Source organism: Lepisma saccharinum, chromosome 10 (assembly GCF_977018435.1).
Source record: "Lepisma saccharinum chromosome 10, izLepSacc3.1, whole genome shotgun sequence".
Lineage (NCBI taxonomy): Eukaryota > Metazoa > Arthropoda > Insecta > Zygentoma > Lepismatidae > Lepisma > Lepisma saccharinum.
Window position 1 is genome coordinate 40,765,265 of NC_139238.1, and position 25,090 is coordinate 40,790,354.

Below are 25,090 nucleotides of genomic sequence, written 5' to 3' on the forward strand. Positions count from 1 at the left end.
GCGAAATATAGTCTCGGAATACACCCTGGCTGTAACCAGGCAGGGGGTGGGCTGAGCTCCCGACCCCCTGGCATTGCTGTCAGGTTCCCTCCTGAAGTTTGATAAAACTGCTTTGTGAAATTTGTTTAGTAACAAGTGAAAATGTAGACAGTAGATACTACATGTATTTTGCTCATAAACTTGAAGGCTAAATTCACAGAATAAAAAGAACAGCTACAACATTCGTTCATCTGATTTACAGAAAGGCTAATCGGGACTGGACCCACAGTTTAAAGTGGGATCCAAATCACTATGTGCCTTCACCGGGTATCGAACTCGGGGCCCCTTGATTACCAGGTGACGACACTACCACTGTACCATCGGGGAGTCCCCTCACAGAACAAAGTTTCCTCCTACGACGATTATACAGAACTTAGTGCGCTTCCTTCATTTGAAATCTATTCTATATCAGCCTCAGTATTTCGTTATTACAATCAAAGGAATAGTATTCTCCTTAAATAATACATAAATAAATAAAATGAAAGCATTGGGAATAATCTTTAAACGGACGTAAAAAAAAGTCGAATCCAACCACCTGTGAAATGCCTGAGGGAAACAACAAGAATTTTCTCAATAAAGACATTTCCGAAATTTCCATAACATTTTAATAATTTCGCAACCCGTGCAAATAAGTATGTGGTAAAATCTTCTCATGGTTCCCTGTAAACACTAAAACCACCAAATTAGTTCTTTCCAAATTTTCCGTATTTTCTCCTCCGCTTTAGCTCACAGCTGTTCGGAGTGGAATAATGCAAGATTATTTGTCCCTAATTATCTCCTTCTCTTAGTCTTGCTAATATCTTGGACTCCTTAATAACTTTCCCAACAACTCCTTATCAATTTGTACTGCCATGTTTCCTACAATGTTTTTCCTACTTCCTAATAACATTCACTTCTGTACACCCATTGATGTAAAAATTAAATAATTATAAACCCCTTCCACCTTCTCTACCTGCCCTTTTCTTGATGTTATTTACAATTGTATTAGTATCTGGAGTACTATCGTAACATAAAATTATTAACCTGGAATAAATTTTAAAAAATGGGGAGTAACGCTATGTTCCGAAAGAGTATAGAAAATAAGTTTAGGTATTCATTCATTACTCTCTCTAGAATAGTCTTCTTTTGACTTAATACACGCTTATCAACGTTTCTAATTGAAATACCTTATTCCAAGCAAACAAGTACTTGCAACTGATTAAATATTTTGCTTTTATTTTTTCGAGACATTCGAGACGAGACGACACTTTTCAAAAGTTGTTCCGTTCCGTCTCGTGTCTCGTCTCGAAAACGCGACGGGACACGAGACGAGACGGGACATGTCTCGTCTCGTGAGCAACGCTAATACGGATGCCCAACATAATACCAGCCCACACAAGGATTCCTGGTTATATCAACTTCCACGTGACCTTCACATGTACTCACACCTAATGGTTTCGACATATACATAATAAGCTTATATACACTCTATAAACGAGAGCCAGTCCACACCCACATTACCATAACTCTGCTTCCCTCCCACGGAGACTGCTATCAAATAAATTATTTTGATCAGCACTTAAACTCTATCAAAAAACAAACAAGAAAAAAAAACAAAAAAAAAACTTGTCAACTTTTGCCACTGGATGTGGTACCAATCAGGATTAAGTTTATGGAAGATAAGAATGAATAATACTGTTTCTACATCACCTGTGTTCAGCGTGATAGTCCCTCAACAGATCCCTGTTGGTGTTGAAAAGAACTCCATAATGACCACGACAGCAAGAAACCCACACAGGGAGCGAAGGTGTTTTTAGCCTCGAACCGGGCCTCGTCAGTTCAGATTTGTCGAGAATTTCATCGCAGAGAAGGAAGCCAATCTCACTTCTCAGCAGGACACCAAATTTAGGCAGGGCCTAGAAATTCATTTAAAATAAAAACAGTGAGAATAAAGAAAGAAAGAGTGGAAATAAAACGAGAGAAGATATTTTCAAAATGTTCTCGGAACTACACCAGTCTAGCTTAAAGTTTTGATATATTTTAACTATGCTTCAACAAGTTGCACCTGGCAGCCTGTAGTTGGCGCTGCAATCGCATCGCCCTGGTTTATCGATGATTGTCAGTTTTAAGTGAAACACCGTCGAGTATGGACGTGGAGCTCCAGCGGGGGTGTACTACCCCTTGGAGAAGGGGTCATTTTACTCATCAAATATAAGACTAGAAAATACATGCATTTAATTTAACTATTGTGAAATTTAGCAAAAAAATACAACACATCACATCAATTAACCAGAAATTCATGACAAAATCCTAAAACTATTGCCTTACTTTTAAATAGACAAAAATATGCAATTGAATTATCCAAAAAAATAAAAAAGGGACATGTTAAAAAATAAAGTTAATCCCACGATACCACCGTCAAGCAGTATGTCAAAACGTTTGTTCACTGACATATAGTTAATTCTGAATTTAAGTAGGGTCCCAACATGGCATTGTACCCCCTCCCCGCCCCCCATGAGGTAAGCCAGCACACCTCTGGGGTGGAAACGATGGGTTGTCCTAATCCATCAATGCAATTTTTGCTTTCTGGTCGCAGGTGGACTCCCAATTCTCTTCGTGGGTGACAAGATGCTGAGTCTGCTCCTCAGGTCTCATAGAATTATCCTCTACAAATTTACACAGATCTTTGCGATTAGCCGAAAGTGGCAGAAATGCGAAGTAAAATAAACCACATCAATCAAGCAAGCAATTTCCACGGAATACTTCCGACAGATTGATTCAGTCAAATAGGTAAAAAATATATAATTAAAATGGATGTTTCAGTCGAAAACTAAACCAGCATAATACTTGTAGCTCTAAGTAGTTTGTTGCACAATACATACATAGTTTGTTTTCTTCCGTTAAAATATAATTTCGTTTGCGAGATAAGTAAGTTCTGTATTAACAGTGTTTACGACAAATGCATAACAATATGCATAAGATAATAATTAGAAGAGATAACTTACTTTCAACCAGTTGGAAAAAAAATATTTTTGTTAACTTATAAATCTTGCATTTTAATATTTATTTTGACATTATTTCTCTTCACAGAACAGCTTTTTCTAATATAAATTTTAGTGGTTCTACGCAGTGCTCGAAGTGGACATTTCTAGCTGGGGGGATGCTTGTATGATTCAACATCGAGAGAAGGAAGCATGTGGAGGAAGGATTACGGTTATCCCAACTGGAAGAATGCTTTACTCAAATTGTCTTAACTGCGGATATAGCATCCCCCTCTCCACGTTGGACCTACTTCAAGCACTGAGCCTAGATATAAGTTAGATAATGAAAGTACGTATATGTAGGAATTTATTCCAAAGTTTTTAACATTAAATTATGTGCATATATATATATACCGTGCGTCCATTTCGATCTGCAGCCGAGAGATCGGGAGAAGCGTGGCGGCGGCGCTGGCGGAGATGCCGACATTTGCGGCCTGTAATGCTCGCTTATTTTTACGGACATATCCAGACATTTATATAAATATTGCAAAACGAGCACTAACCTGGGTTATAATTCATCATCTGTAATTCATCCAAGTTCTGCAATTATATACACAAAAAAATACGCTTTAGAAGTGACGATAAGAGTCAAATATAATAAAACATTTTAATCATAGTTTTGACCAGCAACGTCCTGCTTAAGTTTATATCCTTGAAAGAGTTTTGTGTCGATGGGGATCGTTTGGAGGTTTCGAATGTGCAACACTGTATCAAGATTACGCTGCCGACGAAACCATTAAAAGTCGATGGTTTTCGTGAGCTTCCTCGATGAACTCGATGAAATTGGGGCAGCGTTAGAAAGTTATCCAAACAAACCTCTACGCCGTGTTTCACAGGAGATGGGAGTGTCAAAATCATCAGCACATACAGCCACTAAGCTACTAAAATTAAAACCATACTCTTATAACACAGGTTAGTGCTCGTTTTGCAATATTTATATAAATGTCTGCATATGTCCATAAAAATAAGCGGGCATTTCAGGCCGCAAATGTCGGCATCTCCGCCAGCGCCGCCCGCCACGCTTCTCCCGATCTCTCGGCTGCAGATCGAAATGGACGCACGGTATTACAGCCCATACCCAAGGCTCGAGCCATGAAAAAAAAATTTAACGTATAAAAAACTTGATGGTTTTTCAAATTTTGCATGAATTTCGATTTTGTCCTTACGCAAATGAATAGGTTGTTCCTTGGCAGAGGCAGGCTCTTAGAAGTCTGCAGTCTGCAATATTGGGCTATTTTGCTTCTATAACCATTGGTGTAAGGCTATCAGACGTTCCGATTTAGTCGGGACAGTCCATTCCTTTTAATCCATGTCCCGACTTTTTCGTTTCGGATCGTACACTACTTGCTTTAAAGGAAGAAAGACTTTTCGCCACTACAGACATTGTACTGGTTATGTAGGACCTTCTGTAGAATACTGTGTACATTTTTAAAATTGTCTGAACTTTTTATGAGTCAAAAACAGTTATCTGACACTCGACAAATAGGAACCCCTTGACTGTTGAATGGTTTCTTCTATTACAGTGTCACTAATGTTTCACATAATTAGAATAGAGGGGAATTTTCTATACTCTTCACATTATGTATCATACAATATTTCTTTTCGTTCTCTGACAGAAACTGCAAATATATATTTGCCACGTGGTTGTATACATATAGGTTAGAAAATGCTGTTCTTCAACATTTTGTAGCAAATGAGCAAATTTATCTAACCACCCTCTCCCATACATTCCCCCCAGGTGTATAATATGAGAGAAAATTTATGAAAATTTGCCTATGGGTATGCCCCCCCTCAAAAAAGTCCTGGGTACGGGTGTGATATATTATGTGAGTGGGTGTGTAGGGGTGGGGTTGTGGGGTTGCGTGCGTATGTGTGTGTGTGAATATATATTTATATAAATATAAACGGATACATAGATGCGTTATATACGTCTCTGTGTATGTATACAAGACTATACAGTACTTAATGTAGAACATACTATAACACCTTATAACACCATTAAGCCTTGTTTCCATGATTATGAAAAACTAAACATAAACTATATAAGCATATTTAGTTTTTCAAGAACATACTATTGAACCTGTGTTTTTTTACAATGCATTCATGTTTCTCTAATAGGATTATATACATATTCCGTTGAAGGCAAGTAAATAAATATTTCATGCCATTAGGTTTACATTTTCACGTAATAACAATAATATATATCTATTACTTTAATAATAAATCTATTATTATTACATTGTTACACTTGTTGAGCGTATAGACACGTGCCTTGACATCTGGCTACCATACATTTTCCAGTTTACCACATAGTTAAGTAGTGAATTAAGAATAGAGAAACAAATAGTAAGAAACAGAAATTGTTCTCAAACAAGAGGATAGACATAATAATCAGGAAACAAGAATTTTGGTTATTGAAGATTAGGCACACACAGAAAATGTACTACGTAGAAATTTTCAGCGAAAAATGTAGGCTCGACCAGGACTCGAACCCGGGTTTCTGGCATACCGTGCTATTTCTCTAACCACTGAGCCGGTCTGGTCTCGCCTGATTTTTTGCTATCGCTCTTTTACTTGCATGGAATCGTCTCAGCCAGTGCTGCATTTTTCGCTGAAAATTTCTACGTAAGAATTTTGGTGTCTTAGCCGTAACACAAAAATCTAAAATAATACTACATATGAACACTTACATATGTGTTCTCGTCCCCTACATATATGACCCCATTGTGCAGGTAGGGCGTCGCTCTGCCTGTGAGCGCCAGAGTCACTAGGCAGTGGGAACCTTCTTCGGCGACCGTCATCAGACACGCCTTCTCGTCGTCCAAGTCCGTCTTCACCCTGAAATGCAAGATACGCATTCATCAGTAAAGTAAGAAGCATTGGAGCCTAAAACTATCTTGCGTTGTCTTTCTTTCTATATATACAGGGTGTCGCAAAACTCTTTCAACAACGCTTGGGTGCTGGTAGATATCATAAAAACAAGTAACTTTTCCCTATAAAGTTTACCTCGAAAGCGCTTAGTTTCTGCGCTATAAGCGTTTAAAATCTATCCTGTACGTATGCAACCCAACACAGCAAACGCTTGATCTGACATAACTACCAGGGGCGCGTGGCAGGGTTGCCACTAGCGTTCCTCGTTGAGAGAGACGACTTGAAAACAACAACTTGGGAGTCTCACCTGAGCAAAATCCAAAACATTAATGATACTTTCGATGTTGTAAGAAGCATTGACAGCATTTATAAACTGACCAAGACAAATAATGGGCAGACTGAAATTCAATATTACCCATTCTAAAATATCTCCATAATTGATTGATTGATTTGAGTAGTAAAAGAATACGATAGTGGATGTTTGTGCCCTCGGGCGTTTAATATTCGCAATTCATTTGCACGTACTTAGAACTAATTTGCACGGGTTTTAATTAATTTGCATGTACTTAGAATTTATTAGCAAGTACTTAGAGTACTTTACATTTATGTATTTGCATGTTTATAACTTTTTATGAATATATAATTATTTATTTTATGAAAAATATGTATATAGAAGGTAATTAGAGGTACTAAACGCTATGCATATGTTTTTATATTCATTACTGCAAAGTATGTAATGTATAAAATGTTAATATTAATGTTTATAGTATTGAAAATAAGTTTTCTATGGTTTATGAACAGCTATGAACGGTGGTAATGGGTGTAGGTACAGGTTCAATTACGATAGGAGACGGTCCAGGTACTCGATCCCGCGATATGTAATATTATTAATTAGTACTATGCAATAATTGCATTATATTATGAAACACGTTGGTTTCACACGCTAGACAGAATACTGTCTCCGAATCTCGACTCCGCTCTGATGCCAGACAGAGAGAATGAATTAATATTCAGCGCAGGTAGACGAGAAAGGAATTTGGGGGAAGTGCGTTCAAGGTCAAATGACGTCACAACGTCAGAACAAAGAAGGAACCCGATTGACCAATCAGAGATCGCGTCGGTAGGTTTTCAGAACCGGTTTTTTTCCAAGGTTAACCAGTACGCAAGAACAGGGGAAAGCTATGCAATACTGTAGGGCAGGGGAGAGATTCAACCAGACAACAAAGCATGTCTGGAATGCGCAGCAATGGTCAAATTCTGAAGCTATGCGTTGCTTGCAGAACCGGTTTCCGCTGCCAATTAATATTCCGCTTAGGGTTGCCCCAAGGCACAGGACGCTTTAGCGAGGGTTTTAGGGTAGAAAGCTTGCATGTTAGAACAGGTTTCTGTCAAAGTAGCCCAATGTTACCGAGAACACAAGAAAGAAGGATTTTTGGATACCCAATTAGATTGGAGCGAGAATTTTATTTTGAACAAGGAGAACGAAGCGTAAGGGTTTATTATCTGTACTAGGAAGAAGGGAGAGCTATTTGGGACTGGGCCTACAGTTTTCACCATTTGCTTTTATCACGGGGTATCGAACCTAGGACCCTTTGATTATTGATTTAGGTAGTAAATGTATGTTACTGCGTGCTATTTAACATAATATCAAGTTTATTTTTTACCAAACTTTGACTTTATGTCAAATCTTTTACAAGTTTTTATGTATTTTTACAAAAATAACACTATTTATACTATTCAGGAAACATTTTTTATTAAATTTTGGACTCACAAAGATATTTTTACAACTTTTTAATTTATTATTTTACAATTTTATACCTATTTTTAACCTAAATAACACTATTTATACTATTCAGGAAACATTTTTAGTTACATTTTCGACACACAAAGTGTGTGTTCTCAAATTTTATCTGTTTATTTCACAAGTTTAGGCTTATTATTATTCAAATAATACAATTTCATCTGTTCAGGAAAGACTTTTAGTTGATTTTTCGACACACAAAGGGTGTGTTCTCAACTTTTATATGTTTATTTCACAAATTTATACCTATTTTTACCAAAATAACACTATTTGTACTATTCAGGCAACATTTTTTATTAAATTTTGGACTCGCAAAGACATTTTTTCAACTTTTAACTTATTATTTTACAACTTTATATTAATTTTTTACCAAAATAACACTATTTGTACTATTCAAGCAACATTTTTTATTAAATTTTGCACTCACAAAAACATTTTTCAATTTTTAACTTATTATTTTACAACTTTATGTTAATTTTTACCAAAATAACACTATTTGTACTATTCAGGCAACATTTTTTATTAAATTTTGGACTCGCAAAGACATTTTTTACAACTTTTTAACTTATTATTTACAATTTTATACCTATTTTTAACCTAAATAACACTATTTATACTATTAAGGAAAGACTTTTAGTTATATTTTCGACACACAAAGTGTGTGTTCTCAACTTCTATCTGTTTAATTCACAAGTTTAGGCTTATTATTACTCAAATAACACAATTCAATCTGTTCAGGAAAGACTTTCAATTACATTTTCGACACACTAAGTGTGTGTTCTCAACTTCTATCTGTTTATTAGGCTTATTATTACTCAAATAACATTATTTATACTATTCAGGCAACATTTTTTTATTAAATTTTGGACTCAGAAAGATATTTTTACAACTTTTTAACTTATTATTTTACAAGTTTATACCTATTTTTAACCTAAATAACACTATTTACACTATTCAGGAAAGACTTTTATTTACATTTTCGGCACACAAAGTGTGTATTCTCAACTTTTATTTGTTTATTTCTCAAGTTTAGCCTAATATTTACTCAAATAGCACGATTTGATCGTGTCTTTTATTACATTTTGGACTCTCAAAGACACACACACACACACACACACACACAGAGAGAGAGAGAGAGAGAGAGAGAGAGAGAGAGATTTTTTCCAAGTTTACAGGATTATTCTCTAGTTTACTCAAATAACACAATTTAGATGTGTTTTGAATTAAATTTTGTACACATGAAGTGTGTTTCGTCAAGTTTTACCCTTTTATTTTACAAGTTTAGGCTTAATATTACTCAAATAACACAATTTTATCCAGCAGGGAAGGATTTGTTATTATATTTTGGATGCACAAAGAGATGTTTGCAACTCTTTTACTGATTTTTTGCAGGGTATGTATTATTTTTTATTTATTTTGTTTTGTATCATATATACATTTACAAATTTTTAACTTAGAGTTTAGTATTTATTTAAATCTTTTCAAAAACACTAAAGAAAAAGTACTTTTAGCTAAAATGTAAGCCACAGAATATATTATTATTATTATTATTATTATTATTATTATTATTATTATTAGGGTTTACTGATTTCCACTATGCTATCTTTGGTTCTGTATTTCTATATGTATTTATTTAGGTCAGGTTATGCCTGCTACGTAGGAAAGTTTGTTTATTTTAGAGTTTGCTGAGTATTTTGTTACTTTTATACTAGGTAAAGTTTTCTAAATATATCAGGTAGGGCTCCATCCATATACTTTTGTTTTTGCTGTTTGGAGATGATGCGATCAGCATCACTCTCCATCTGCTTTTTATTTTATGTACCCAATATTATTTTGAGGGTTAGTGAATTCTAGAGCCTATTTATGCAGGAGAGAGGGCTTGAAAATTTTGATCTCAGATAACCCACAACTATTTGTCAGAGTATGTTAAAGGATATTTTATATTTATTATGTGCCACTAGAATATCAAACCTTGCTTAATTTTTATGTCTGTAACGCTGTTATTGTCTTTATAGCTAAGGCTTACTGGATAAAGTACACGAAATGTTTATCATTTCGACTATTTACCTTTATACGAGGCCAAATTTTTAGTGTAACGAAAATTATTGTGTGTCTATAAAGACTGAAATTCTTTTACCGTTGGGTCCATAACTGGACGCTTACCAACATTGTTCCTTTTTTTTAAAAAAAAAAAATATATATAACCATTTATCAATATATTGACAATTCACAGGACAAGACGAAGTTCACAGACGACTGACTATATGGACCATAGGTCCACTTGCTAAACTTTTTTCTATGCTAGAATAATAATTTAGCCTTATAGCCTTTTTCAAAGTATTTTTGAAGTATTACTGGTTTTTTTGGTGCATCAACACTTGGGTTATTTCCATTTGGTTTATTATACGAGGCTACAATCACTATCTGAACACTGAAATTCTCTGATTGAAACTAAAAGCTTAGGGTGTAACTAGGGACTTATTATGTATATCGACAATTTATAGGACAACACGAACCTTACAAAGGATTATAGGTGATGTAGGTCCACACGCCAGAGTTTTGTTAACCTGCAAGAAGCATTTACAGCTAATATTACGAGGAAATTAGGTTGATTTTTACTGTTTCACAAGAATGCTATCTTTTATACACCCAATATTTGCTTTTTCAAGTAACTACTTGTACCAGAAGCACTTACAGGCCAACTCTAACTAGACTTCGACTTATTCTATATCAGGTGCTAAATTTATAAAGAACTATGATTGTGTATATTTCTGAGGAAATACGCAAAAGCAGATTACCCGATTAAAGTATCTGAAAAACAGATTTTTCTATGCAACTATATTTTCATTGATTGGATTATTTAACAGATCAAACAGGAAGACTGCAAAATTTATTAAATGTAGTTCTATAGTATAGGTGGTTTCAGAGATATAAAAAGAACAAATATAAGATTTTGCTGTTTTTGCTTCTGAGGCTAATCGCGACGCTAAGGGTAAATGGCGAGGAAATGTAACGGAGGAGAAACAGTCCCAAAAGTTATGGGCTGCATGTAAGTTAATACCACAGAGATATTACAGTAGGTGTAGTTTCTACCACCAGAATTTTTCTATCATAATAATACTGGTTATGCTGTACTGTTAGCTAAAGATGCTGATATTTGAGAAACTCAAAAGCTTATTTGCAAAATTTTAAGATAAATAATAATCTGTTAGACTGTAAACATATTTTATATCCATTCTGCACAAGATCCGATGACAAAATTTAAAAATTGTAATCGCCCAGACAGGGACTCGAACCCTGGACAGATAGGTTAAAAGCCTAACGCTATACCAACTAAGCTATCTGGGCACAAGTTATTGTTTTCTTGAAAAGTTAGTTATGTTAAGAAATATATTGAAACATTTGAGAACACTCTTGGTCTGGTTCGACAGAGAAGGAGACAACATTTCCAAATTTTTACAGACTTTGTGTATTTTTCCACAATAGAGGCCTTCACTATATGTAATTCGAAACGCTAAAGTTCAGCTAGCTTCCAAAATTGAGGTAAAGATTTTGTTTGGCGAGATTAACAAGTTACAATTATATCCAGTTACGGACAAATAAAGCTAAAACTCTCAGATTTACTGTACTAGCCAAGTTTTAGTAACATTTTCTTCACTTTAGTACAAATACCAAAGAAATAGGTATATTTTATTTATAATTTGACAAAATGTACTAGTATTTAATTCACAAAGTTAGGTAAAAAACAGTATTTTTTAAAAATATTGTTACTGCCTTCAAATGTTATGTTATTTAGCCACTAACAACTGGTTTACACTGTTTGGCATCCTTTAAATAGGAAAAGAAGGAATTATTTGTTTAGTATTTTTATATTTATTTAAGAAAACAATTCTACAGTTTAACTTAATTTTAACAAATTGTTACTAATTTATATATCAAAGTTATGTTATTTAGAGTGTGTGAAGGCGTATAAAGTTAATATTTGTACTTATAAGTGCAACTAACAATTATATTTTACACACAAAAGATTATGTTTACAGTTAAATTACTTGAATCAGAGAATAATATTTTACAGTAATTGATTCATTCAGCACTAGCCAGTACTTTTATGCATCAGAAAGTTTTCTTAATTTTCTATTACGCATGCTATTTTGGGCTATTTTTAAAATGTATTTCTAGGGCAAACTGGATTAATTTTCTGCTTATAATGCACAATGCTTTGTACATTTGTTATATTCTCTACTTACAATCCAAATATTATGCTTATTTAATGTATAACTAACTAACTCTCTAGCCTTCTTATACCCGAATGTCCATGGCTGCAGCAACACATGCCTTTCATCTGTCCCTGTCCTGAGCAAGATCTATATACTCCTTTCCTTCCCTACCAATTTCCTTTAGGTCCATCTCTATATTATCCCTCCATCTTTGTTTTGGTCTTCCTATTGGTCTTTTACCGTCAGGTTTCCCAACAAGAATCATGTATACTCTTCTTTCCTCTCCCATTCGTACCACATGATCTACACACCTAAGTCTTCTTGATTTAATCATTCTAATAATATCTGGACATGAATACAAATTATGTACTTCCAAATTATGTAACCTTCTCCACTTATCTGTCTCCTCATCTGTTTTAGGCCCAAATATTTTCCTAAGGATTTTATTTTCAAATACTCTCAATTTATGTTCTTTTTTTCAATGTAAGGGACCAAGTTCATTTACTGTATTTAACTTTTATTTTTTGTAATTAACAAAAATTATTGTTGTCCAAGTATAGATGAGAACTGAGCTGGGAGACTGTTTTGAACCTTTTCATGAGAGTTTGCATGTGAACTGTATGCAAATTGAGCACTATTGACTGTGCATGCTTCTAAGTTTTGCTGTTATTTTACATCAAGTCTGTGAGACTGTAGTCAGTTTTCCCATTTCAAGTAGTTTTATTGATTGTATTTGTATATGTTGTGGGGACTTAGCAGTTTTATGTTATGAGGCAGTTTGTTGTAGAATATTTTTACATGATTGTTTTGAGATATTGAGTGTCTGCTGTTTTACTTGTAATTATTTTCCTTCTTGTGTTGTGTATTTGACTATATTTTGTCCAAGTTCGTAGTATTTAGAATAATTGTTATTGACTTGTAGATGTAGGGAGTAATAATCCTTTGCAAGATGCCCTATACTTTAGTCTGAACATTATTCTTAGTGTTCACTTTTGAAGCCTTAGTATTCTGGTAGTATTATTAATGTAGAGGTAAATTAGGCTGAAATGTAGGCATTTTTCTGATACATTATACTCACTTAGTTGTTTCAGCAGGTAGAAGTTGCATGATGGTTTACTGCTGATGATGTTAATTTGCTCTTCTTACGTACTACGTATGATGTAGCTTACTTGAGTAATTGGAATTTTCTACTGAAAAAAGGATTGCTTGTCTATTTTATTCCTATGTTGTTGAGTTTGTCCATAAGCAAGCCATGTTTTTACTCTATCCTATGCCTTGGAAGAATCTAGATATATTGTGTTGGAAGTTTTATGTTTCTCTAAGGTTTCAGCTATGTAGTTTTAAACTGTGCTATGGGTGTGACTATTGATTTCTCTTTCTGGATGCCATGTTGGTTTCTGTGTATTCCTCTTGTTGCTTGCTTGAATTTGACTTAGGTTGTTTGCTTTTTTTCTTAGATCTTTATTTGTTTATTTTTTCAGTATTTTTTATTTTTTTAATATTCTTTTACATAAAAAAATCAAAGTACATTGTTAGTCAAAGTGTGTTAAAATTCAATTTTTCAAAGTTAAAATTTTAAAAATACAATTTTCTAAAATCAAAAGTTATAATAGTATATTTTTGTTAGTAGAAGTTTTTATACTAGGGCAAATTATTTTGTTGTTAATGAAAAATTGGTTAGTTAATGTAAAATTAAAGTAATTAAACATCAATATTTCAAAGTTAAAGTTTTAAAAATACAATTTTCTAAAATTAAAAGTTATAATAGTACATTTTTGTTAGTAGAAGTTTTTTTTTACTAGAGTAAATTATTTTGTTGTTAAAGTAAAATATGTTAGTTAATGTAAAATTAAAATAATTAAAATTCAAAAAAATAAAAAATACTGAAAAAATAAACAAATAAAGATCTAAGAAAAAAAGCAAACAACCTAAGTCAAATTCAAGCAAGCAACAAGAGGAATACACAGAAACCAACATGGCATCCAGAAAGAGAAATCAATAGTCACACCCATAGCACAGTTTAAAACTACATAGCTGAAACCTTAGAGAAACATAAAACTTCCAACACAATATATCTAGATTCTTCCAAGGCATAGGATAGAGTAAAAACATGGCTTGCTTATGGACAAACTCAACAACATAGGAATAAAATAGACAAGCAATCCTTTTTTCAGTAGAAAATTCCAATTACTCAAGTAAGCTACATCATACGTAGTACGTAAGAAGAGCAAATTAACATCATCAGCAGTAAACCATCATGCAACTTCTACCTGCTGAAACAACTAAGTGAGTATAATGTATCAGAAAAATGCCTACATTTCAGCCTAATTTACCTCTACATTAATAATACTACCAGAATACTAAGGCTTCAAAAGTGAACACTAAGAATAATGTTCAGACTAAAGTATAGGGCATCTTGCAAAGGATTATTACTCCCTACATCTACAAGTCAATAACAATTATTCTAAATACTACGAACTTGGACAAAATATAGTCAAATACACAACACAAGAAGGAAAATAATTACAAGTAAAACAGCAGACACTCAATATCTCAAAACAATCATGTAAAAATATTCTACAACAAACTGCCTCATAACATAAAACTGCTAAGTCCCCACAACATATACAAATACAATCAATAAAACTACTTGAAATGGGAAAACTGACTACAGTCTCACAGACTTGATGTAAAATAACAGCAAAACTTAGAAGCATGCACAGTCAATAGTGCTCAATTTGCATACAGTTCACATGCAAACTCTCATGAAAAGGTTCAAAACAGTCTCCCAGCTCAGTTCTCATCTATACTTGGACAACAATAATTTTTGTTAATTACAAAAAATAAAAGTTAAATACAGTAAATGAACTTGGTCCCTTACATTGAAAAAAAGAACATAAATTGAGAGTATTTGAAAATAAAATCCTTAGGAAAATATTTGGGCCTAAAACAGATGAGGAGACAGATAAGTGGAGAAGGTTACATAATTTGGAAGTACATAATTTGTATTCATGTCCAGATATTATTAGAATGATTAAATCAAGAAGACTTAGGTGTGTAGATCATGTGGTACGAATGGGAGAGGAAAGAAGAGTATACATGATTCTTGTTGGGAAACCTGACGGTAAAAGACCAATAGGAAGACCAAAACAAAGATGGAGGGATAATATAGAGATGGACCTAAAGGAAATTGGTAGGGAAGGAAAGGAGTATATAGATCTTGCTCAGGACAGGGACAGATGAAAGGCATGTGTTGCTGCAGCCATGGACATTCGGGTATAAGAAGGCTAGAGAGTTAGTTAGTTATACATTAAATAAGCATAATATTTGGATTGTAAGTAGAGAATATAACAAATGTACAAAGCATTGTGCATTATAAGCAGAAAATTAATCCAGTTTGCCCTAGAAATACATTTTAAAAATAGCCCAAAATAGCATGCGTAATAGAAAATTAAGAAAACTTTCTGATGCATAAAAGTACTGGCTAGTGCTGAATGAATCAATTACTGTAAAATATTATTCTCTGATTCAAGTAATTTAACTGTAAACATAATCTTTTGTGTGTAAAATATAATTGTTAGTTGCACTTATAAGTACAAATATTAACTTTATACGCCTTCACACACTCTAAATAACATAACTTTGATATATAAATTAGTAACAATTTGTTAAAATTAAGTTAAACTGTAGAATTGTTTTCTTAAATAAATATAAAAATACTAAACAAATAATTCCTTCTTTTCCTATTTAAAGGATGCCAAACAGTGTAAACCAGTTGTTAGTGGCTAAATAACATAACATTTGAAGGCAGTAACAATATTTTTAAAAAATACTGTTTTTACCTAACTTTGTGAATTAAATACTAGTACATTTTGTCAAATTATAAATAAAATATACCTATTTCTTTGGTATTTGTACTAAAGTGAAGAAAATGTTACTAAAACTTGGCTAGTACAGTAAATCTGAGAGTTTTAGCTTTATTTGTCCGTAACTGGATATAATTGTAACTTGTTAATCTCGCCAAACAAAATCTTTACCTCAATTTTGGAAGCTAGCTGAACTTTAGCGTTTCGAATTACATATAGTGAAGGCCTCTATTGTGGAAAAATACACAAAGTCTGTAAAAATTTGGAAATGTTGTCTCCTTCTCTGTCGAACCAGACCAAGAGTGTTCTCAAATGTTTCAATATATTTCTTAACATAACTAACTTTTCAAGAAAACAATAACTTGTGCCCAGATAGCTTAGTTGGTATAGCGTTAGGCTTTTAACCTATCTGTCCAGGGTTCGAGTCCCTGTCTGGGCGATTACAATTTTTAAATTTTGTCATCGGATCTTGTGCAGAATGGATATAAAATATGTTTACAGTCTAACAGATTATTATTTATCTTAAAATTTTGCAAATAAGCTTTTGAGTTTCTCAAATATCAGCATCTTTAGCTAACAGTACAGCATAACCAGTATTATTATGATAGAAAAATTCTGGTGGTAGAAACTACACCTACTGTAATATCTCTGTGGTATTAACTTACATGCAGCCCATAACTTTTGGGACTGTTTCTCCTCCGTTACATTTCCTCGCCATTTACCCTTAGCGTCGCGATTAGCCTCAGAAGCAAAAACAGCAAAATCTTATATTTGTTCTTTTTATATCTCTGAAACCACCTATACTATAGAACTACATTTAATAAATTTTGCAGTCTTCCTGTTTGATCTGTTAAATAATCCAATCAATGAAAATATAGTTGCATAGAAAAATCTGTTTTTCAGATACTTTAATCGGGTAATCTGCTTTTGCGTATTTCCTCAGAAATATACACAATCATAGTTCTTTATAAATTTAGCACCTGATATAGAATAAGTCGAAGTCTAGTTAGAGTTGGCCTGTAAGTGCTTCTGGTACAAGTAGTTACTTGAAAAAGCAAATATTGGGTGTATAAAAGATAGCATTCTTGTGAAACAGTAAAAATCAACCTAATTTCCTCGTAATATTAGCTGTAAATGCTTCTTGCAGGTTAACAAAACTCTGGCGTGTGGACCTACATCACCTATAATCCTTTGTAAGGTTCGTGTTGTCCTATAAATTGTCGATATACATAATAAGTCCCTAGTTACACCCTAAGCTTTTAGTTTCAATCAGAGAATTTCAGTGTTCAGATAGTGATTGTAGCCTCGTATAATAAACCAAATGGAAATAACCCAAGTGTTGATGCACCAAAAAAACCAGTAATACTTCAAAAATACTTTGAAAAAGGCTATAAGGCTAAATTATTATTCTAGCATAGAAAAAAGTTTAGCAAGTGGACCTATGGTCCATATAGTCAGTCGTCTGTGAACTTCGTCTTGTCCTGTGAATTGTCAATATATTGATAAATGGTTATATATATTTTTTTTTTTTAAAAAAAAGGAACAATGTTGGTAAGCGTCCAGTTATGGACCCAACGGTAAAAGAATTTCAGTCTTTATAGACACACAATAATTTTCGTTACACTAAAAATTTGGCCTCGTATAAAGGTAAATAGTCGAAATGATAAACATTTCGTGTACTTTATCCAGTAAGCCTTAGCTATAAAGACAATAACAGCGTTACAGACATAAAAATTAAGCAAGGTTTGATATTCTAGTGGCACATAATAAATATAAAATATCCTTTAACATACTCTGACAAATAGTTGTGGGTTATCTGAGATCAAAATTTTCAAGCCCTCTCTCCTGCATAAATAGGCTCTAGAATTCACTAACCCTCAAAATAATATTGGGTACATAAAATAAAAAGCAGATGGAGAGTGATGCTGATCGCATCATCTCCAAACAGCAAAAACAAAAGTATATGGATGGAGCCCTACCTGATATATTTAGAAAACTTTACCTAGTATAAAAGTAACAAAATACTCAGCAAACTCTAAAATAAACAAACTTTCCTACGTAGCAGGCATAACCTGACCTAAATAAATACATATAGAAATACAGAACCAAAGATAGCATAGTGGAAATCAGTAAACCCTAATAATAATAATAATAATAATAATAATAATAATAATAATAATATATTCTGTGGCTTACATTTTAGCTAAAAGTACTTTTTCTTTAGTGTTTTTGAAAAGATTTAAATAAATACTAAACTCTAAGTTAAAAATTTGTAAATGTATATATGATACAAAACAAAATAAATAAAAAATAATACATACCCTGCAAAAAATCAGTAAAAGAGTTGCAAACATCTCTTTGTGCATCCAAAATATAATAACAAATCCTTCCCTGCTGGATAAAATTGTGTTATTTGAGTAATATTAAGCCTAAACTTGTAAAATAAAAGGGTAAAACTTGACGAAACACACTTCATGTGTACAAAATTTAATTCAAAACACATCTAAATTGTGTTATTTGAGTAAACTAGAGAATAATCCTGTAAACTTGGAAAAAATATCTCTCTCTCTCTCTCTCTCTCTCTCTCTGTGTGTGTGTGTGTGTGTGTGTGTGTGTCTTTGAGAGTCCAAAATGTAATAAAAGACACGATCAAATCGTGCTATTTGAGTAAATATTAGGCTAAACTTGAGAAATAAACAAATAAAAGTTGAGAATACACACTTTGTGTGCCGAAAATGTAAATAAAAGTCTTTCCTGAATAGTGTAAATAGTGTTATTTAGGTTAAAAATAGGTATAAACTTGTAAAATAATAAGTTAAAAAGTTGTAAAAATATCTTTCTGAGTCCAAAATTTAATAAAAAAATGTTGCCTGAATAGTATAAATAATGTTATTTGAGTAATAATAAGCCTAATAAACAGATAGAAGTTGAGAACACACACTTAGTGTGTCAAAAATGTAATTGAAAGTCTTTCCTGAACAGATTGAATTGTGTTATTTGAGTAATAATAAGCCTAAACTTGTGAAATAAACAGATAGAAGTTGAGAACACACACTTTGTGTGTCGAAAATATAACTAAAAGTCTTTCCTTAATAGTATAAATAGTGTTATTTAGGTTAAAAATAGGTATAAAATTGTAAATAATAAGTTAAAAAGTTGTAAAAAATGTCTTTGCGAGTCCAAAATTTAATAAAAAATGTTGCCTGAATAGTACAAATAGTGTTATTTTGGTAAAAATTAACATAAAGTTGTAAAATAATAAGTTAAAAATTGAAAAATGTTTTTGTGAGTGCAAAATTTAATAAAAAATGTTGCTTGAATAGTACAAATAGTGTTATTTTGGTAAAAAATTAATATAAAGTTGTAAAATAATAAATTAAAAGTTGAAAAATGTCTTTGTGAGTGCAAAATTTAATAAAAAAATGTTGCTTGAATAGTACAAATAGTGTTATTTTGGTAAAAAATTACCTTAAAGTTGTAAAATAATAAGTTAAAAGTTGAAAAAATGTCTTTGCGAGTCCAAAATTTAATAAAAAATGTTGCCTGAATAGTACAAATAGTGTTATTTTGCTAAAAATAGGTATAAATTTGTGAAATAAACATATAAAAGTTGAGAACACACCCTTTGTGTGTCGAAAAATCAACTAAAAGTCTTTCCTGAACAGATGAAATTGTATTATTTGAATAATAATAAGCCTAAACTTGTGAAATAAACAGATAAAATTTGAGAACACACACTTTGTGTGTCGAAAATGTAACTAAAAATGTTTCCTGAATAGTATAAATAGTGTTATTTAGGTTAAAAATAGGTATAAAATTGTAAAATAATAAATTAAAAAGTTGTAAAAATATCTTTGTGAGTCCAAAATTTAATAAAAAATGTTTCCTGAATAGTATAAATAGTGTTATTTTTGTAAAAATACATAAAAACTTGTAAAAGATTTGACATAAAGTCAAAGTTTGGTAAAAAATAAACTTGATATTATGTTAAATAGCACGCAGTAACATACATTTACTACCTAAATCAATAATCAAAGGGTCCTAGGTTCGATACCCCGTGATAAAAGCAAATGGTGAAAACTGTAGGCCCAGTCCCAAATAGCTCTCCCTTCTTCCTAGTACAGATAATAAACCCTTACGCTTCGTTCTCCTTGTTCAAAATAAAATTCTCGCTCCAATCTAATTGGGTATCCAAAAATCCTTCTTTCTTGTGTTCTCGGTAACATTGGGCTACTTTGACAGAAACCTGTTCTAACATGCAAGCTTTCTACCCTAAAACCCTCGCTAAAGCGTCCTGTGCCTTGGGGCAACCCTAAGCGGAATATTAATTGGCAGCGGAAACCGGTTCTGCAAGCAACGCATAGCTTCAGAATTTGACCATTGCTGCGCATTCCAGACATGCTTTGTTGTCTGGTTGAATCTCTCCCCTGCCCTACAGTATTGCATAGCTTTCCCCTGTTCTTGCGTACTGGTTAACCTTGGAAAAAAACCGGTTCTGAAAACCTACCGACGCGATCTCTGATTGGTCAATCGGGTTCCTTCTTTGTTCTGACGTTGTGACGTCATTTGACCTTGAACGCACTTCCCCCAAATTCCTTTCTCGTCTACCTGCGCTGAATATTAATTCATTCTCTCTGTCTGGCATCAGAGCGGAGTCGAGATTCGGAGACAGTATTCTGTCTAGCGTGTGAAACCAACGTGTTTCATAATATAATGCAATTATTGCATAGTACTAATTAATAATATTACATATCGCGGGATCGAGTACCTGGACCGTCTCCTATCGTAATTGAACCTGTACCTACACCCATTACCACCGTTCATAGCTGTTCATAAACCATAGAAAACTTATTTTCAATACTATAAACATTAATATTAACATTTTATACATTACATACTTTGCAGTAATGAATATAAAAACATATGCATAGCGTTTAGTACCTCTAATTACCTTCTATATACATATTTTTCATAAAATAAATAATTATATATTCATAAAAAGTTATAAACATGCAAATACATAAATGTAAAGTACTCTAAGTACTTGCTAATAAATTCTAAGTACATGCAAATTAATTAAAACCCGTGCAAATTAGTTCTAAGTACGTGCAAATGAATTGCGAATATTAAACGCCCGAGGGCACAAACATCCACTATCGTATTCTTTTACTACTGATTTGGTTTATTTTAATTCGCTTTTATGCCACCTTTGGGTAATCGCGAAGACGAGGATGATATGATGAAATAACAAATGACACCAATGTCTAGGCCAGGATTTAAATCCGAGACACCTGGCGCCGTAGCGAGCTGTGCTAACCACATTATGTGTGTGTGTGTGTGTGTGTGTGTGTGTGTGTGATGGTGTGTGTGTGTGTGTGTGTGTGTGTTTGTGTACAGATATATATATATATACACACGATATGTATATATGTGTACATAAATGTGCCTGTTGCATTTTCTCCCTTTCTCTTATCTTTCCATATTTGGGCCTCCCCCATGGCGCAGTGGTAGCGTCATTACCTTGTAATCGAGGGGTCCCGGGTTCGATACCCGGTGGAGGCACAAGTGTTTCGGATCCCACCTTACTGTGCATAAAGTGGAATTAAAACACCAAATCAAACCAATCTTTCCATATTTCACTCAGTGTCCTTCTATCTCCTCTCTCTTTCTCTGCCTCCCTCCCTTTACTCTTTTTACGTATATATCCGTTGATGATAGAAATATTTTTATTCCAATTCTCAAACATTTTATGTAACAAAGAAGTGGACCCAAGAGAATTTTATGCTGGATATTCTGTCACCAGCTGTATAAGTCAAAATATCTCTCGAAGGATAGCCATAATAATAATAATAAATTGGCAATAAAATGAAGTTAATTATAATAATGATTATTATTATTTTTACTAAATTTGATATCAAAGTCCTGACATTTCATGCAGAAATTTCTGGTGAATACCATACATGCCTAGATTCGTATCTATTGACAACAGCTTCATTAATAATGCAATAAATATCCATTATTTTTGTAAATTTTGATTTATTCTGAGTGCATCAACGAATATGCTTTTTTGCGACCCTTTACATTAATTGCTAATCGTTACCCCCTCCCACCATCTTTCCTCCCCGAGTTTTTTTACTTGCCGTTCAATGCAGGCGATGATTTTATGGCTGAAGCAACGGTGGTAAATCGACACGGAAATTTCCCACATGCAGCAGCTCTTGCCATTATTAAGTTAGCCCCAAGGTTCATTCATCAACTTTCTCCCCTCCGGTGCTTCCCTCTGCCGGGCACCGCCACTTACCGGGCCATTAGCTCCTCGAGAGGCCAGGTGAATAACGTTTGAAGGTCCATGCGGAGAAGTAAACAATGTCCAATCTACGTGAAATATTATTGACGATCGAAGACTTCACGCTGCCCTCGTTCCACGACGGACAATCTATTTCTCGTTGTCTTTCTGCTGCAGTGACAATGAAACTTCCAATGCATTTCTCTTTCCCATTATTCACTTGTAGCTAGTTTGAACTTCATTACAGTATTGCCAACTCATAGTAATACGAAAGAGCAGAAGGGTATTTATCAAGGCCGCCTACAGGAATTTTCTTCTCAGGGGGAGACAGGAGGAGACAGCAGCGCTCAAAGTAGGGGGAACATCCCACAGTTAGGAAAATTATCATAAAGCAGCCCTCACTACAATAATTTGCATATGCATCCCCTTGACTACCCACTGCATTTTCTCCATGTTGATCCATACAAGCATCTCACACCTTTCCCCAAACTGGGCACAGCACCCAACCCCCAAAACTAGGAATGAGTTGGTGTTTTAAGTTCACTTTATGCACAGTAAGGCTAATCGGGCCTCTCCGATGGCGCAGTGGTAGCGTCATCGTCTTGTAATCAAGGGGTCCCGGGTTTGATACCCGGTGGAGGCACATAGTGGTTCCGATTCCACTTTAAACTGTAGGTCCAGTCTCGATTAGCCTTACTGTGCATAAAGTGGACTTAAACACCAAATCAATCGAATATAATTTCAACAATCGGAAGTTTTCCTAATTGTGGTCCTCAAACTGTGGTACGCGTACCCACAGGGGCAGGGTTGTCCATGCCCCCAAAACCTATGACGCACTCCCCCCCAAAAGGTACAAGATTCCTCCCCCGCTTATTCCCAATTATTCACTCACATTTTTTAGGTCAGCCAAAATTTGCAGAACAATATAATTCAGATATATTTAAGCAATGTATATTACTTTGACATTGATTGGAATAACATTTTACATAAATAATAATACCTTCGTGGTAGAGTCATCGTCTTGTAATCAAGGGGTCCCGGGTTTGATACCCGGTGGAGGCACATAGTGGTTCCGATTCCACTTTAAACTGTAGGTCCAGTCTCGATTAGCCTTACTGTGCATAAAGTGGACTTAAACACCAAATCAATCGAATATAATTTCAACAATCGGAAGTTTTCCTAATTGTGGTCCTCAAACTGTGGTACGCGTACCCACAGGGGCAGGGTTGTCCATGCCCCCAAAACCTATGACGCACTCCCCCCCAAAAGGTACAAGATTCCTCCCCCGCTTATTCCCAATTATTCACTCACATTTTTTAGGTCAGCCAAAATTTGCAGAACAATATAATTCAGATATATTTAAGCAATGTATATTACTTTGACATTGATTGGAATAACATTTTACATAAATAATAATACCTTCTGACGTTGCAAAGTTGTTGCAGCAAACTTATTGATAATTTCCGAATTTTCCACCCCTTTTAAAATTGTTAGTGTGCTGAACCTTATTCTTCAAAGTTTGTCTGCTTTATTAACCTTGTATTAATGCGAACAGCACGTCCTCCCCCATTTCCAAACCGATTCTAAAGGCATAAAGAGGTGGTGTTTCATTTCATTCCATCCCCGCGATTACCACAGGCAGGTAGAACAACTGTACATAATAACCATAACTAAGAATCAATAACAAGTCAATCCCCCCATTTTTGTGTGAAGAAATATAGAATTGGTAGCTAAACTATAAAATTTTGTTCCCCCAAAAATTCCCATGACGCAGGCGCATCAAGAATCACCCCTGCCCAGGGGTACATGAGCGACTTGAAGGTGGTACGTAGTGTTGCCCACGGGACGAGACGGGACAGGCTTTTAAAAATTCGAGACGAGACGAGATTGACCATGTTTCATAAGACAAACGAATATTTTCGAGACGAGACAGCATTTCCACGAGGCTCCACGAGACGAGACAGGCCAAAGTCTCGTCTCGTTGGCAACACTAGTGGTACGCGATCAGTTCGGAAGAGAAATGACGAGAATTCCACACGACAACATTTTTGCTACACGTGTGCAGAGCAGACTTCATTGTTTCAGACTTTAACCCTCAACAGGAAAATAAGGCTCATTTTGTCACTGACACTGTTATCTTTGTTTCATATGTTTTGAAACAAAATACTCGTTAGAAATCTATAATTTGGAACCAAATCTCCGCTTGAAAGTTTCAAGTGCACAACCAGACATCAAGAAACTGTGTTAGGCTATGTAGGCACATCCTTCTCTCTAGAAACTGAGGATTTACAATAAAATCTCGAAAATTGTGCTTGACAGTTTGTTCACAAACTTATTTTTTTCTTTATTTTTTTTTCAATAAACCTGTGGAAATATGTGAAAATTAAAGTTTTCCCACATACTTCTTAGCATACATGTGTTTCACATTTTTATTTTTGTAACTAATCATAAAGATGTAAACGTAGGAACATTCAATTAAATATTAAAAGTAGGATTCTAATGTTATTCTAATGTTTACCCTCCTTCCACATACAGCTCGAATGCTATTTTGCTCTATTGGAGATACACGCTTCCAACATATCAAAAATGCCCCACCAATCAGACAGTTCAAAAAAAAATCCCAAAACCCACTATTTGGAGGAAACTTATGGTGGGGGCACATTAGACGTTTAGTTACGACTAAAGGGTACAATGAGATAAAAGTTTGAGAACCGCTGTACTACAGGATAGTGTCTCTGCGCATCAATAATCAATTCACATGTTATGGAATCAGAATTCTATACTAAAGTGAAGTATTGTGTTCTGTGATCTACTGACCCTTACGAAGCGCAGATGTCAAAAGCGTCTCCCATATTGAACGGTGAAAATACCAGTGGTGTAAATAAGTTCACGTCAGAATCGACAGTGAACATGGTTACGGCAATTCATGGTCACATATCTTGTTGTTGTCTAGAATATTGTTTCATTACTTACAGACACTGTTATGTTCA

The 25,090-nt window shown here is 34.0% G+C and overlaps 1 protein-coding gene across 2 annotated transcripts in view; it reads right to left on the bottom strand.

Moving 5' to 3' along the window:
- LOC145994335 (inactive ubiquitin carboxyl-terminal hydrolase MINDY-4B-like) overlaps positions 1-25,090 on the bottom strand; it is a 439,761-nt gene that overhangs the window by 18,534 nt on the left and 396,137 nt on the right. For both annotated transcript variants that reach the window (XM_083130448.1, XM_083130449.1), the window contains 2 exons: positions 5,750-5,897; positions 1,729-1,934 (listed from right to left, as the gene is read on the bottom strand). In XM_083130448.1, the coding sequence (XP_082986574.1) occupies positions 1,729-1,934; positions 5,750-5,897 (354 nt within the window). The remainder of the gene's footprint in view (positions 1-1,728; positions 1,935-5,749; positions 5,898-25,090) is intronic.